The 17,081-nt window shown below is 39.6% G+C and overlaps 2 protein-coding genes across 2 annotated transcripts; both read left to right on the top strand.

Moving 5' to 3' along the window:
- Positions 1-882: 882 nt before the first annotated feature.
- On the top strand, positions 883-1,812 carry LOC120610952 (olfactory receptor 1L6-like). The gene has a single exon (XM_039873289.1). The coding sequence runs from the start codon at positions 883-885 to the stop codon at positions 1,810-1,812; it is 930 nt and encodes a 309-aa protein (XP_039729223.1).
- Positions 1,813-10,292: 8,480 nt separating this feature from the next.
- LOC120610967 (olfactory receptor 1L4) lies at positions 10,293-11,412 on the top strand. The gene has a single exon (XM_039873304.1). It carries the CDS (start codon positions 10,477-10,479, stop codon positions 11,410-11,412), a length of 936 nt encoding a protein of 311 aa, XP_039729238.1. The 5' UTR covers positions 10,293-10,476.
- Positions 11,413-17,081: the final 5,669 nt, after the last annotated feature.

Raw genomic sequence — 17,081 nt, 5'->3', positions numbered from 1 at the left:
GCTTCTCACATTTCCGTTGTCCACACTACCACTCCTTGGAGTCTTCCTGCTTATAAGAGCACCCGCCTGTTAGTTCCTCTACGTCTTCCTTGATGCTATCCACCTGCCTAACCCACCAAGCTCGATGTTGGGTCAAACAGGTCTCCAACTTCCCATTTACCTTACACAGTTCCACATTCTGATGAATGTGCCAAATTTCCAGGTCCCAGCACCTACTAATATGACCTTCCTGCCATAATTAAATTCTCAAACACGTTCCAAAACTGTTTTCATTCAAGAGGGGCTGGATCCAGGAATACATCTCTCTAATATTTTACAATTTCTATAGGGAGAATTTAGGATACTCTAATTTCGTTAACACAGGGGGAGCAGAAAAAGAGAAATCTTAGCCAGAATTATATTGTGGGAGCAATGAAGATTACCAGGCTGATCAGTAAGTAAGGCCAGAGCAAAAAGATATGCCTATATACAATTTGGGATATTAAGCAAAATGATTACTTTCTGAACACTTATCCTATTATCATTACCTGTACTCTCAGAATAGCCTATGAACATGGGTATTATAAGTTTAGTCTTTCAACAAAGAACAAGAGTTGAAACACCTTTTTCGACTTCACAAAATCAGATGCAAAGTTGAAACTGAGATCTAGGTGTGTCAACACCAATCCTATAAAGTAATATCACAGAATTGGCGTCGACACACCTTCATCTCAGGCTCAACTTTGCATCTGATTAATTTTGTGAAGCTGCTCTTGGTGAATAACTCCACTTGTGTGGCGCACAAGCTGGAATAAGTTATGACATATCCCCTCTACAAACTGAAGACCCCAAGCCAGGACACAAACCTAACATTCCTTCCGATTTCCTACTTGCAGGAAATCAATGCGATGGAGAAACCAGAGCCATATAACTGAATTCCTACTTCTGGGACTGACTAGTGACCCCAAAGAGCAGATAAGGATTTTTGTCAGCTTCTTAGCCATGTACCTAGTCAATGTGGCTGGCAATTCAGTCATCATTGCAGCCATCAGGAGAGATGTCCGCCTCCACACCCCCATGTACTTCTTCCTCTCCAACCTGTCCCTGGTGGACATCTGCTTTACAACTGTCATCGTGCCAAGGATGCTGGCAAACATGGTGACTCAGAGAAAGACCATCCTCTTTGCCCATTGCCTCACCCAGATGTATTTCTTTGTGGCCTTTGGAATCACTGACAGCTTCCTCCTGGCTGCCATGGCCATTGACCGCTACGTGGCCATCTGTAAGCCACTGCATTACACCACAACCATGAACCCTCGGCGCTGTCTTCTGCTGCTGATAGCATCCTGGGTGGTGTCCCACCTCCACTCTCTCATGCACACGATTCTCATGGCCCGCCTCTCCTTCTGTGGACCCAACGTCATCCACCACTTCTTTTGTGATGTCCAGCCACTGCTAACCCTCTCCTGCTCTGACACCTCTGTCAATGAGCTTTTGGCCTTCACAGAAGGGTCCTTTGTAATCATGAGTCCCTTTATCTTTATTATTGTCTCTTACGTCTACATTGCCCGTGCTGTTCTGAGGGTCCCTTCTGGCAAAGGCAGGTACAAGGTCTTCTCCACCTGTGGATCTCACCTTACAGTTGTAACGCTCTTCTATGGGACCATAATATCTGTGTACATTCGCCCCTCATCCACCTACTCAGTGACAAAGGACCGTGTGGTCACTGTCATCTATACAGTAGTTACTCCCATGCTGAACCCTTTTATCTATAGCCTCAGGAATAATAACATGAAACAGGCCTTGAGAAATCTGATTAGGAGGGCAGGATAACATAATCCATAGATGGTACTTCGCAGCATTCATTCATTCAATAAGAACCCATGAAACACCTATGCTGTGCCAGGAACTCTACTCAATTATGAAAATATTGCAGAGATATATCAATCATAGCTCCTTCTTCACAATTAATTATAGTTCAGTAAGTAGGGATGACACGACTGCAATAAAAAGTTCTTGTACTTTATGGTAAAAATAAATAAAATGGGAAATCGATATTGATCTCTTACTCTATGATATATATAGTTTCCTTCTTTTTCTTTCGAAGTCCCTGGTTCATATGTCACATACATGGCCAGTACCGTGCGATCGGTGTCCTGATGAAAAGCAAATGAAGGCTTCTATAGTAACATTGTTTTGAATCGGTGATGTGGGTCAGCTCACATGGAGCCTCAGTAAGTCGATGTTCTCATCATATGAGTGATTAATCTTATGCACGAATCTCTGGGGTCTGACTATTGGATTGTTTTGTTACCTTTAAGACAGCTCATAACTTCTCCAAAGCTATTTACTTTTTTGCCACAGGAGGCAGCGGCACAAGCATAGTAATAAGATGCTTTTATGCTGCGTCAAAAAACTTAAGTTACAAGTCAGTCTTAGAAATTGCGTGACCATTATCAAGCCATTAAAATCTCTCTAAGCGTCACTTTTCTTGTCTATGTACAAATAGAAGAAATAATCTCGCCACATGGCTGTGGGTGTCAAATGGAAAAAAATGTTACTCACAGGTTCTGGCAAGCACAAGGCACATCTAGGGCCACATGGTGAAGTGGGGAAAGGGGTTAGGGAGGGAGAGAGGGAGAAGCAAAACGTGGGAGGGAGAGATGGAGGGAGATCAGGGGATCGAGGATCTGGGGTTCTGCTTTTATGGGGTCATCGGAGGGGGCTCACTCAGTATTATTAAATTGAAAATGTAAAAACCAGAACTTAAGTCATGAGAACAGAGAAAAACAAATAGTCCAAATGGTCAGTTATCAAAATCAAGGAAGATCTCTAAACCGAAGGTGCCTAGGGCAGTGTGTGGAGCAGCCTGGCTGTTTATCTACTCTGGTGGTAAACTATGTGTTTATTGGATGCCTGGGCCATCAAAACTTAAGTCAGGCACTTGCCTTGCAAAAAGAAAAGCCAACTGTCCTGGCTACAATGACTCTTCCAAAAAGTCCAAGCTTTCAGTTCTAAGATGAATAAGTTCTGGGGATCTAAAGTACAGCATGGTGACTACAGTTAATAATACTGATTTGTACAGTACTTGAAATGTGCTAAGAGAGTAAATCTCAAGCCTTCTCAGCATAAAACACAAAAAGGTACCTATGTGAGGTGACGGATGTGTTACTCTGATTGTGGAATCGTTTCGCAAGATATATGTATATCGAATCATCACATTGTGTACTTTAAATGTATGATTTTATTTGTCAAATATACCTCAATGAAGCTGAAGGAAAAAACATTAATGGATCTTAACTGATCAGGAGTATTTCCCAAGGTCTTCCTTGAAACAAGGTGTAAAAAGAGGATAATCTCACCAATAGGCTAAAAATGATTACTTAGTGAGCTCAAAAGTTATACTACGAGAGCCAGTGGACAGTTATGAGAAGATGTAGCGGGGTGTCTAAGGAGAACATGGCTTTGAATTCAAACCTAGCTCTGCTATTCATTTTTAATACACCTGTCCTTTCTGGTTTATAGAACGGACAATAGAATAGCCAGCCTCTGAGTTTTGTGAAAAAAAGTTGACTTCCTGTGTAAAGCAAATAGCACATTACCTGGCCCAATGAAAATGCCTGATAAAGGTTACCTATGATTGTGATAGCATTTGGAACTTTATAACTGGAGTCAGATATAGCTGAGTTTTTTAAAAGAAATGAGAGCAAAAGGGAAAGGAGCAGTCAGGGAAGATATTTGGTCATCGGTTGCTACAAGTAACAATAAGAATGAATGTAAAAACATAATACTGGGGGGAAGAGGCTAAATTGTTCCATTCGTATAAAAGACAGAAACGGCCAAATATAAATAATATGTGGTTTATGCATATGTGCCTAGCTGGTAAAACCATGAGAAAATTGTTCTTTGTGTTTGGTATACTTTTTAATGTGCTGTTTCACAATTTTACAAAAGTTTAATGAATGTTGCATGCAGAAGCCCCTATTATTTCTAAAGATTTTTATAGACCAGACATATCTTTACCTTCTCGAGTCACAGGAAACAAGTTTGTTTACTTTTACTACATACAGAACTATAGGAATTAGAAGACTGATTGGGTGGCCCACCCTATGCCAAATCTGTTCGATTCATTTAAACTATTGACTGGCTGGGAAATTGTAGGCTTTCTTTATGGAGACTGGAATCTGATTAGAGTGTAGACTCCATAGCAGGTTAGGGTCGCGGGAGATGGAGCCCACCCACTCCCGCACCCCAGGCATGGGTACCAGGATTCCTGGGCCTGGTCACTCTGAAACACAGGTGTTCCTGACACTGCTGGGACTCAAGATCCAAGGCCCAGAGGGGACAGCTACTAGGTTAGACATCCGCCCCATCGTGGCTCTAACTAACAGGTCTGGAATTGGGTCGCAGGAGACACTGCCTGTGAAAAAGCCCACAGATCTTCCTGGCTCCGGTGCCTGAGCGCAGGGTGCTCCAGCCCCAAGTCTTCAGTCTGTGCTGCTCTTAAAGGGAGGAAGAAAACTGCGATTCTAACAAGTCCTCTTGCGGAGAAGTAGGGAAGGCAAACAAACATGGATGCAGAGCCAACACCTGGTGATGGTCATGGTATCTGAGGAGGGTCAGACTTTCCAGGTAATACCTCAGGAGTACACATGGGAGATACTGCTCTCTCACTCACGCTCACTCACGTTCTCTCTCTCTCTCTCTCTCTCTCTCTCTCTCTCACACACACACACACACACACACACACGCACCAGAGAGAGAAAGAGAATCAGAGACAGAGAATTATGCTTAATAATTTTCTAGTATGCATACCCCTAAGATGTCTTACTCAAATTTCTCAAGAATATGAAATTGATAGCTTTTCTATTAGATAGAGTAGGTGGGACTAAGACTCTGGAAGTTTCATTCAAGCTAAACTCCAGTCCAGTCTCATCCAGGAGGACTACAAGACAACTTACTAGACAGCAAAAATGCAACGTTCACCCCAACAAGATGTCCTATTGTCCGTGTCCCTACATCTCACCTCTGTGCATGTTTATAGGCCTGCCACTAAGAGACACCGGTACATCTCTGTGAACTCTTAAACATATGCGGAAAAAGACGAAAGGCTTTGAATGATATAAATTTTGGGAGCCTGCGTATATCTAAGCAAGATTTGCCTCCAAAATTCCACTTTACATGGGAAATAGAAACGACACCAGCGTCTCTGACTTCTGACACTGGGATTAGATCTAAGACTCCGACAGTGAGTTATCATGAGTTATTGGGACAAGTCCTTGAGTCTTTGGTTCTTAACTCTGGTTTATTTCATTTTTCTCTACTACAGAACAGGGCATGTTCATTGTGGAAAATGTTTGTCTTTTTAAAAATTAAATTTATTGAGGTAAAATGGGTTAATTATATAGGTTTCAAGTGTACTATTCAATAATACATCATCTGTGTATTGCATTTTCTGCTCACCACCCAAAGTCAAATCTCCTTCTATCATTATATATTTGATATACTTTAACCTCATCTAAGAACATCTTTCCTTCTGATAACCAGTTAACTGTTCTGTGTCTATGAGTTTGTTTGTTTGCCTAGTTTGTTTGTGTTCCACATAAGTGAAACCATATGGTTGTCTAATTTTTTTGTCTGACTTTTTCTCTTAGAATGATTATCTCAAGGTCCATTCGTGTTGTCACAAATGGCCATATTTCATCTTTCTTATGACTGAGTAACATTTCATTGTTGTATATACATACATACCACATCTTTTCAGTTTCTGAAATACATACAACTAATACTACGACATAACACCAGAATATCTACCTACATTTGTAACATACAAAAGCAATGACAAAAACTATGTATTATTTAAGTGAACTCATATAGCAGGAATACATGATCTGAATTTATATGAGGCTATTAAGTAATCTGTTAGTGGGATTGAGTGTGAATATTCACTCATTCTGTTATGGAAATACTATGTATGAGATTGTGGATTTCTCCCCCAGAAACTGTGGATGAATAATACGCAACATACCTATAATCCCAAAACCAGTCGTTCTGAAATCTGAAATTAGGAGCGCAACAAGTATTTATAATGAGGGCTGTGACTTGCACGAGACAACAGTGAACATGAATGTCCTTTAGCTACATGCATCCACATCAATAAATCTAAAAACATAATGTTGACCACATAAGCCATTTACAGAAGAATACAAAAAAAGTATAATTCTATTCACAGACAAAACCAAAAAGGGGCAAATCCACAGAATGCTGTACACAGTTTAGACACATATGCACGTTGGTTTCCAAACTGACCTGGTTAGACAGAGGGGTTAGACAGTGGGCCGACAGAGAATGAAGAGCATCAGGCTTCTCCACATTGGTAGATGGCAAGTTAAACAAGCAAGGGAACTTTACTTAACTGGCTTTTCTCAGGCACCTAAGACCGTAGGTTCTCTCTACCTGCCAACCAGAATCTTCAAGTTTACATTAGAGGCTTTAACTGGGTTCGGTCACAGATAGGGTTCAGATGGTCTCAACATCACGGGCATTAATTTTATTATTATTTATTAAACAGTACATTTGTTTTACGCATCTTTTGTATGTAAGATTCATTTACAACAAAAATAAATCAATTCGGAAATCTACCCTGGGCCCTATGTAGAGTCTACATACTAATCATATCTCTGTTCTATTTGACAGAATATAAGAATGTTGCCTCTTCTACATGACATTAAAGGCAATGATTATGCTGTCTGATCTATTTTACCTTTATCTTCTACTTATTTTCTGGAACATACTGTATTTCATTCTAAAAGACTGAGCTCTAATTAGAAAGTGTGGATTCCATGAGACAGATGGGCCCTATTCAGGGTTAGGCTGGGAGGGTGGATCGAAGCTGCACTCACACAAGGGAAAAACTAGTTTTCTGTGGATCCTGGCCCTGACTATCCTGAATAAAATTATCTGGAGCTCAGGGGGCCAAGCCTACAGGGGACAGCTGTAAGTTTGGAAAATTGCCCCATCTTATTTCTAACTAGGAGATCTGGGAATGGCTCCCAGAGGACACTACCCATGAAAAGTCAGAGCTCCTCCTGGCTCCTGTGCCTGAACTACCACTAAAGATCTGAGTCTTCGGTCTCTGCTCTACAACTCCAGCCATGACTTCTTAGGCAGACAATTTGACAGCGAACCCAATCTCCCACTTGGAAGTGTCACAGATTGAAGGTGGCGAGTATCTCCAGGTAAGCTGAGACATGGGAATGGGGAGAGAGAGCGGAGTCTACCAAAGGCTCACCTGTGCACACAAAGGCACACACACTGCCCATAGAAAACACACGCGCAACCCATTGAGTTTCTTCTCCCTTTTTCCTTTTCCCTTTTCATTCCTCCTTCTCTATCTGCCCATCATTTTCTGGCTCTTCTGTTCACCATGAGGGGCATCTAATTCTGGTGTTCATCACACCCCTAATTGTGAGACTTACAGTATACTGGAGAATGGGTTTAAGACAACCGTCCCCAAAGCCCATCAGTAACTTGAGGTAGCACCTGTGTGCCAACAAAGCATAAATCTCTCAGTCCTCTCAGGCAGGTGTGGTTCTCAATTCACTCTCAAGCGCCACACCAGGGACCCACCAGTAATTAACCCCTCTACATCCACTTAAACTTTACTAACCTCGGTCATATCCTTTCTTTTCCTTAGAACTTAAGCCATCAAATAACTTCTAAGATAGACTTATTTATTCCCATTATACTGTTAATAATAGGGGTCTCTTAGGAATAAGCTATCAGACCACATTTACACATGGTTTCCACATGCCAAAACAAAGGCTTTGCCATCAGAAGTTCTGAGTAGAGTTATAATCCTTCAAAGGTGGTACTGCTGCTGCTGATGGTGATGACGATGATGACGATGATGATGATAATGACTTCAATAATTACATCTCATTCTCCATTGCTACAAAATCAATCTTTATTATATATTAAGTTCCAGATAGATCAAGACATATATACATGTATAAATACAGGTAGGTATGCAGAATTCTTTATGTTGGTCCATTGATTTGTTTTTCTCTTTGTGTACAATTATCTTATTGTTTTTCATTATTATGTGTTTTGATTTTAAATTAGCAATGTTATCTATCATTATGCTAATTTTTTTCAAAATCGTCTTGTCTTTCCTTAGCCATTTACTCCTCTAGATGAATTTCAGAATGACCTTCTCAAGTCCAATTTTACGGAAAAACCCTTGCAGTGTTATTATAAGTGCACTGAATTTTATTAGTTTGAGAATTTACTTGTTCTCAGCTTTATTGAGATCTAATTGACACATAACATTGTATAATTTAAGGCATGCAATGTGATGATTTGATGGACGGAAATGTTAAAAATGATTACCACAGGGTTAGTTGACACCTCCATCACTTCACATAATTACCCTTTATATTTTGTTAAGAATGTTTAAGGTCTACTCGCTTAAGCAGAATGGTGGTTACTGGAGCTGTGGAGTGGGGGAACTGGGAAGATGTTGTTTAAAGGTACAAACTTGTAACCAGTAGACAAATAAGTCCTAGAAATCTAATGCGCAGCACAGTGACACAGACAATACTGTACTATAAACTTCCAAGTTGCTAAGGGACTGCATCTTAATTGTTTCCACCACAAAAAAAAAAAAAAAGAAAAGAAATGATGATTAGATGACGTGATAAATGTGTTAGCTAACACTATGCTGGTAATCATATGACAGTAGATAAATATCAGATCGGCATGTTGTACACCGTAAGCTTACACGGTATTATGTCAATTATATCTCAATAAATAAATAAATTTCCACTTCCTCACCAAAGTTCAAATATATAATAATACAGTTTTGCTAATTTAGCCGCCAGGCTCTACATCAGATCTCTAGAACTTATTCAAATGATAACTAGAAGTTTGTACCTTTGACAGACATGGCTCCGTTTCCCTCATCCTCCCACCCAGCCCCCAGCCTCTGGCAACCATTATTCTACTTTCTATTCTATGAGTTCGTTTTTTGAGATTCAGCTATAAGGGAAAAAAAAACCTGAGAGTTCCGGTCAAGATGCCGAAGTTGAACAGCAAAAATAAATAAATAAATAAATAATAAAATTCTGCCATTTGCAACAAAATAGAAGAACCTTGAAGGCATTATGCTAAATGAAATAAATTGGACAGAAGGACAAGCATCGCATATCACTTATCTAAGAAAATTATCTGACATTTTTACATATTGAGTTTTCCTTTTCTAGGAGAATGCTACCTTCATTTATTCAGATCATCCTTTTGTGTTGTTATAGTTTCTTCATGTAGGTCTTCCTCATTTGTTTTCTCCCCTCTCAGGTTTATTCTTAAATATTTTTTAGGTTTTCTTACCATCGTCAATTAAAACTTTTTCTCCATTTTTCTAATCCAAAAAAATTAATATTTCTATATCTATTTTCTATCTGGCCACTTTGGTGAAATATTCATGGTCGAATAAGCTTTCAGATCATTATCTTTGATTTTCTAGATAGATAACCAAGTCACTTAAAAGTAAGGACAATTGCATCTTTTCTGATAATTATACTTTCTATTTCTTTCTTTTCGCTTTTTCATTGTCTTGAACTACCAACTTGAGCAACGGCGCTTCATAGTAATAACGGAGGCCAACTTTGCCGGGTCTTTTCCAGGATATCGTTGGAAATGGGATTCTCGCACATAAAATTTTATATCCCAGTAATTTTTAAATGTGTAGAACGAAGACTCGATAGATGTTTAACCATAACGTTTAATGCATTTAAAGAATTAATATCAGTAACATAGGCTATACACGACGGGACTCCAACGTAAGTGGCATCTCTAAACCACAAACATAATTTAAGTGTTCAGATCATGTTAGCCAAACAAAGAATGCTTAAATAAACATTAAGCAGGTTTTGCTCAGAAAACTTCAGAAGTCTCATCTGACTTCAGTAAATGCCAAAGAGCGCCGATTAAATCGCATGCTCGCTTTGTCCTATTTCCACTACAAACACCACCACCTCTGGACCTAAGAGTCGAAGAGGATCCTGAAGAGAGGACCTCATTCATGGAAAGACTTGTACAAAATCATCTTGGTTAAAAGTGGGAACCAGCACTTTGTTTCCCTGGGAAAAAAAGGAAATAGAAAAGAGGCTAAGGAATCAGTCAGGAAATGATCTAAGAAGATTTTTTAAAAAAGAATTGAGAACTTGGACGCAGTAGGCTATATAGAAAGTCCTAAAAGCACATGTGAAATCATGAGTTTTGCTTTTAGAAAACCAATTGGAATTTTTTAACCTTTCCCTTGTTCGATTTTACTTCCTGTTTCTCTATAGTTTCTTAACATAATTATTCTTTAAAATCCTGACAAATAGCAGTGGGTTTCTTTATAGGCTGGAGGCCAGAAAAGAAACTGTCTTAATCAAATTCTCCTTCACATTTCTCCCACTGCTTCTCCAAACCCTGTCCAGGAAGCCAAGACGCATGGAGATTAGGAACCACAGCAGCAGCACCGCAGGCTTTATCCTCCTGGGCCTCTCTTCCAACCCTCAGCTGCAGAAACCCCTCTTTGCCATCTTTCTCATCATGTACCTGGTCACCGTGGTGGGGAATGTACTCATCATCCTGGCCATCCGCTCTGACTCCCGGCTCCATACACCTATGTATTTTTTTCTCAGCAACCTATCCTTCATGGATATCTGCTTCACCACGGTCATCGTGCCAAAGATGCTGGTGAATTTACTCTCAGAGACAAAGTCTATCTCCTACGTGGGCTGCCTGGTCCAGATGTACTTCTTCATGGCCTTCAGCAACACTGACAGCTACCTGCTGGCCTCGATGGCCATAGACCGGCTGGTAGCCATCTGCAACCCCTTCCGTTATGACACAGTTATGAACCCACGGCGGTGCCTCCTCATGCTGCTGGGTTCTTGCACCATCTCCCACCTGCATGCCATGCTCCGTGTGCTGCTCATGTCCCGCCTGTCTTTCTGTGCTTCCCATATCATTAAGCACTTTTTCTGTGATACCCAGCCTGTGCTAAAGCTCTCATGCTCTGACACGTCCTCCAGCCAGATTGTGGTCATGACTGAGACCCTGGCTGTCATTGTGACCCCCTTCCTGTGCATTCTCTTCTCCTACCTGCGAATCATCGTCACCGTGCTCAGAATCCCCTCCGTAGCCGGGAAGTGGAAGGCCTTCTCAACCTGTGGCTCCCACCTCACCATAGTAATCTTATTCTACGGCAGCGTCATCTATGTGTATTTTAGGCCCCTGTCCATGTACTCAGTGGTGAAGGACCGTGTAGCCACAGTCATGTACACGGTAGTGACACCCATGCTGAACCCTTTCATCTACAGCCTGAGGAACAAAGATATGAAGAGGGGTTTGAGGAAATTAAGGGACAGAATCCACTCCTAGAACAACAACAAGGTGAAATGTTGTTCCATCCCAAGATGGCATCATTGGGAGATGACCTAAGAGGTCACAGGTATCCGCATTCCTCAGTATTTTTCACATGGTCGCCAAAGAAGTCACAAGAGGTAATGTTCAATGACAGTAAGAACACTGCCCTAGAAGCTCGAACACTTCGTTTCTACCAATGACCTTGACCACATATATGTTCAATCTCACACTAGGCACTACTAGAAATGCAGATTTCGGCAAAACCTTTTCTGCCACATCTAGAGGGAATCAAGCTATCTCCAAATACTTCTCCTGTGCGTTTGGCGTCAGCTGGTCCTCAAGGAATTGTAATGTTCCATTTGTTTTTAGAATAAGAAATTACACGGCTTTGGTAGGAAATGGGAAAAGACTCCTTGAGGAACGACCTAAGACTATCCTTAAGGACGGGTTGATATCAACAGAAGAAAGTTAATTAGATGAGGAAATGGGCAGAGCATCCCAAATAGTGGAAACAGCCCAAGCAGGTAGGGGCAATAAATATTGGATTATTATGAGGACAGGGATGACCCTGTGAGGCTTGTTCCGTTTCAGAGAAGGGAGAATAACACTGGAAAGACAGCAGAAGCTATAAAGCAGCTGCACGCCCCAGCGACACCAAAGTGTCATCACAGCATGAATACTCAGCACTCGACTCCTCTTCCCTTTGCTCTTAATTCTTCCTCCCTGCACATGGCCAGAATCCTCCCTGAAACGTGTTTTACATCCTGAAGAAAGCAGTGTGTATCAGTCAGGATAAGCTAGGTTCTGCTGTGGAAACAAACCATCTCAAAATCTTTGGCCATTAAATCCAAGGTTTTTCTTACTCGTACTGCATGTCCACCATAAAAAAGTTTATGGGTGCTGCTCACTATACACACACAGGGGCCAAAGCTGATGGGGAAGTCACCATTATAAATATTAATCGTCACTCTGTCAGGAGCTGAGAAAGCCTCTCGAAGACATTCTCTCTGACAACTAAATACTCTGGTCCAGAAGTGACTCACACCACTTATGACCACAACTCATTGTCCACAACTAATCTCATGACCCATTAAAACAAAATGGAGCCTGAGGTACAATCCAAAAATGTATCTGTAAAAGGGAGAGTCAGAAGTATTGGCGAATGGTGATAACGATCATCACATGATTCTAATGACTCAAAAACACGTAAGTGTGATTTTGTTGCATAATCAATCCTTCCCTGATTATATTATTATCAATCACAATAGTAATAATGTAAGATATATACTCTCTCTGGAATCTTTTTGTCTCTGTAATTTTATCAAGTTTTTACAACCACCAGCTTTCATGGATCCTAAGCTTGTGGACGGCAGGATCTGAAGCTGAATATTAGTGTTGTGGTCTTAAATTATAACAAGAAGTTTATAGCGACAAGGTGGAACTCAGAGACACCTAGGGACCAATATCAGTGCCCTATTATTACTGTCACTATGTCCCCTTCCAATTATCACAAAGCAACCAGGTATCCACGACACAAACTCACTTTGCAGCAGCCTTCCCATCTGTGCAGGCACACCTGGCTTTCTCCACTTCCTCCCTCCGAGCACTTGGCTTTGCGGGAGGCTGGCCTAGACGAGCTGGCCCCTCTCCACGGCTCTGTTTACATGCCGTACTTTCCTCGTGCTCAGCTAAGTACAATACTCCACTTTAGAAAGTGACAAATGCCTGGCACATATTAAGTAAATTCATTAATTACAGCTTCTAGTAACTTATAATGTCAATTAGGTCCTTTGGTCCCAGGACACGTAACATTTGTTTACTGCTGGCCTCACTCTGCCATCAGCCCCGTACTCCTTCTTCTCAGCAACACATCGTCATTAAGAATTCAAGATCTTTCACGTGTAAGCCTACAGATGTTCCTGAACGTTAAGACGAAACAGAATCCTAGATAATAAGACCATGAGATGGCACACTGAGGCGAAGAGTGACCAGTCTGGCCCTCAGGTTAGTCCTAACCTTCTCAGTCAGAGCTATCGTGTTGTCTCTGTCAGAATAGGAGGCAAATCCCACAAGATATTCTGTCACCCTTCAGAAACATGTGGGCAGGTAGTATCTGGGGACTACTTTTGAAAGTTTTGCTATAAAAACAAGGGTGCCCAGCAGTTAACTTGGGAAAATGCTAAGAAACCTTGGTAGAAATAAAATATATTTCTTCTGAAAGTTGAAATAACAAGAGGAAAGGTCTATGCAGACCTTCTGAATGCCTCGGTCGATTGGGTGAAACGGTCCTCAGAGTCCTTGGAGGAGACCAGGATAGTCCATGACGGCCTCTCATCCCACCGTATACACACCTTGGAGGCTGGTTGAACACAATAGTGGAATCATTCCGTAGGCGTGTCTCTTGGTGAGAAGAGAAATGTGTTGCGTCTTTCTATTTCAAGCTCATTAAATCGATGTAAATGTTAGAGATTTTTCTCAATATGAAACTAAGACAAATTTAGTTTCTTGAACATATTTTACCTGTTTATCAGTGTGAGTGTCATCAACTGGGAAGGGTCTAAAACATGAAAGCTGACGAGGGTCTAGGAAAGAGTGTTGGGTATTTCTGACATGGAAGAGTTGGATAGAGAGGGTTTTAGCAAAGAGGACTAAAATGGAGTAACCATGTAATTCATGAATAGGAGTTTCAAGAGGCACTGGATATTAATCGGCATCAAAATATGGAACATTTAAGCAAAATAAGCTTGGGAGATTGTCCGTTGGCTTTAGCGACATGAAGGCCATTGGTGACACTGGTAATGAAGTCGCAGTGGAGGAATGGAAAAAGAGCCACATTGGAGTAGGGTAAGAAATCGGTTATGATTCTTACATTAACAATGAACAATCTGAAAAGGAAATTAAGAATACAATCTGATCAGTCATATCAAAAAGAAGAAGTCATTGAGAAATAAAGCTAACCATGGAGGTGAAAGACTTACACGTTGTAACCAAAAACATTGGATAAAAGTACAGAAGACCCAAATAAATAAAAAGACATCCCCTGTTCATGGACTGGAAGACTAAGTATGTTAAAATGCCCGTACAGTCCAATGCGATCTACAGGTTCAATGTGATTCCTATCAAAATTCTAAAATTCAAATGGCATTTTTAACATAAGTAGATAAATTCTAAAATTCCTGTGGAATTACAAAGGACCCCATACAGCAAATACGATCTTGATAACAAAGAACAAAGCTGGAGGCCTCACACTTTATGATTTTAAAATATATTACAAAGCTAATATAATCAAAACTATTTTACTTGCATTGAGTTAATGAAACAGAACAGAGAGCCCAGAAATGAACCCAAGTATACAGGAACAGCTTATTTTCAACAAAGGCGTCAAGAATTTACAATGAAGTAAGGATGGTCTTTCCAATAAATGGCGTTGGGAACACTAGATCTATCCAGAGCAAAAGAATGAAATTAAACCCTTATCTTACGACACTCCCCAAAATCTACTCGAAGTTGACTAAAGACTTACATGTAAGACCTGAAGTGATAAAACACTTGGAAGAAACTTAAAGGAAATCTATTGACATTAGTCTTAGCAAGGAATTCTTGAACATGACACTAAAGCATAGGCAAAAAAAACTAAAAAGCTTTTACAAAGCAAGTAAAACAACCAATGGAGTGAAAAAAAGGCAACCTAGGGAACAGGAGGAAATATTTTCAAACCATATATCTGATAAGGGCTTAATCCACAAAATATATAAGAAACGCCTACGACTCAATAACAAAACAAAAACCCGACTCAAAAATCGGCAAAGGACTGGAATAGACGTTTCTCCAAAACGGACATACGCATGGCCGGTGGGTATATGCAAAGATGCCGAATATCACTAGTCATTAGGAAAATATAAATCAAAACCACAATGAGATGCCCCTGAGTGTCCCAAAGACCCTCTCGGGGGATTCGTACTTCAAAATTAATTTCATAGTATCGCTAGGATGCTACCTGACTCTTTCACTCTCATTCTCTTATGAGCAGACACTGAAATTTTTCAGAGGCCATACGATGTGCAGTATTATTGCTCTAATGGCTAACAGAATGGAGAATGTATATTCTTGTGGTTTTTGAGAATGTCCTAAGATAATAGGTTTAGAATGTCCTAAGATAATAAAATGCAAATATGTGCATTTGCAGACATTATTTCAGTTTGTTATCAGTACTTCTACTGTGATTTTGTTAACTTTGTTTGTACCCACTGTGACCTCTATAACCTCTTTATGAGCTAATAAAGTGATATTTTAAAATCTGGTATTTTTCTTGGACCTACATGAAACTCAGTAAGAAAAACACTTTGTTATCTTGTTCTACCATAATATTAATATTTTTTATTTTTTCAAAACTTCTCTAAATTTCTAATTTTATCTAAATCTCATAATATTTTAATTTTTAAATTTTAATTATATTATTCTAAAATTTTAAATTTTGCTTATATTTTTCTTATACTTAATTTTTCTTATCTTTAACTATTAATTTAATAGTTAATTATGCAATAATTTAATTTAACTATTAAATATATTTTATTTAACTATTAAATAATTTAATAGTTAAAATTTTAATTTTCAAATTTTAATTATATTTTTCTAAAATTTTAAATTTTGCTTATATTTTTCTTATACTTAATGGATACTTTGCTTTAAAAAGGAGATAGAAAAAGTCATTCTCTCAACACACAGATGCACTATTTACATTTAAAATTACTAAAACATATGAAACTGGCATATTACAAAGTTCTCCAAATCAAGAAAGAGGGAAATCTACTCCAAAGAAACTGGGCAAACCCGTAAATGAGAAATAAAAATGGCAAAGCTGTCTTTTCCTTGGCTTTACGAAAATGTTTACAACTATGCTAGTTAAGTTGTAACATCATTTCAAGTTCAATTGTTCAGAGTATGAAGTGAAAGGAAGTGAATATTTTAAACATGGACAGGACATTAGGAGCACCCTGTGAGTCAAAAATTGTATGGTTATTTTATTACAATTACCAAAAGAGTCAAAAATTGTTTTTCGTAGTCTTTCAAACTGGAAATGAGAAAGCCATTAAAGCATCTCACAGGTTAACCAATCATACTGCAGTGGCTGGAGAGCCGCAGAACAATAATAGCTGCAAGACATATCAATCCAGTCTCAGTGGACATTACTGTATGCCCGCTGAATGAAACATCAGCAAAATATATCACGGCACTGCGGTTTTCTGATAAAGTAACTCATCGAATTGAAGATTTGGTTGCAGTCATTAAGACTGAATTCATATCTGGACTGCAGAACTACACTTTAGCCTTAAAAATGGATGAATCGAATGTGCTACAACATGGAGGAATCTTGAAGATGTTATGCTAAGTGAAATAAGCCAGATGCAAAGGACAAATACTGCAGGGTTCCACTTATATGAAGAACTTAGAATAGTCAAATCCATAGAGACAGAAAGTAGAACGGGAGCTGAAATGAGGGAGCAGCGAAGTGTTCTTGCTTACTGGGTATAGAGTGTCAGCATAGGATGATAACAAAGTTCTGCATGTGGATAGTGGTGATGGTTGCATTTCAAAATGGCTAAAATACTAAGTTTTATGTTATGTATAGTTTTTTTTTTTTTAAAAAGGTTTTTCTTTAATAGATGGATGAATAGGTGTGGCTG

The sequence above is a fragment of the Pteropus medius genome, unplaced genomic scaffold (genome assembly GCF_902729225.1).
Source record: "Pteropus medius unplaced genomic scaffold, Ma_sr-lr_union100, whole genome shotgun sequence".
Classification (NCBI taxonomy): Eukaryota; Metazoa; Chordata; class Mammalia; order Chiroptera; family Pteropodidae; genus Pteropus; species Pteropus medius.
Note: the sequence above shows the minus strand (reverse complement) of the source record. Positions and strands in the feature narration are given on the sequence as shown.

Excerpts from the sequence above, each read along its gene's own strand:
- LOC120610952 (XM_039873289.1), top strand. The coding sequence starts at position 883 with ATGCGATGGAGAAACCAGAGCCATATAACTGAATTCCTACTTCTGGGA.
- LOC120610967 (XM_039873304.1), top strand. The coding sequence starts at position 10,477 with ATGGAGATTAGGAACCACAGCAGCAGCACCGCAGGCTTTATCCTCCTG.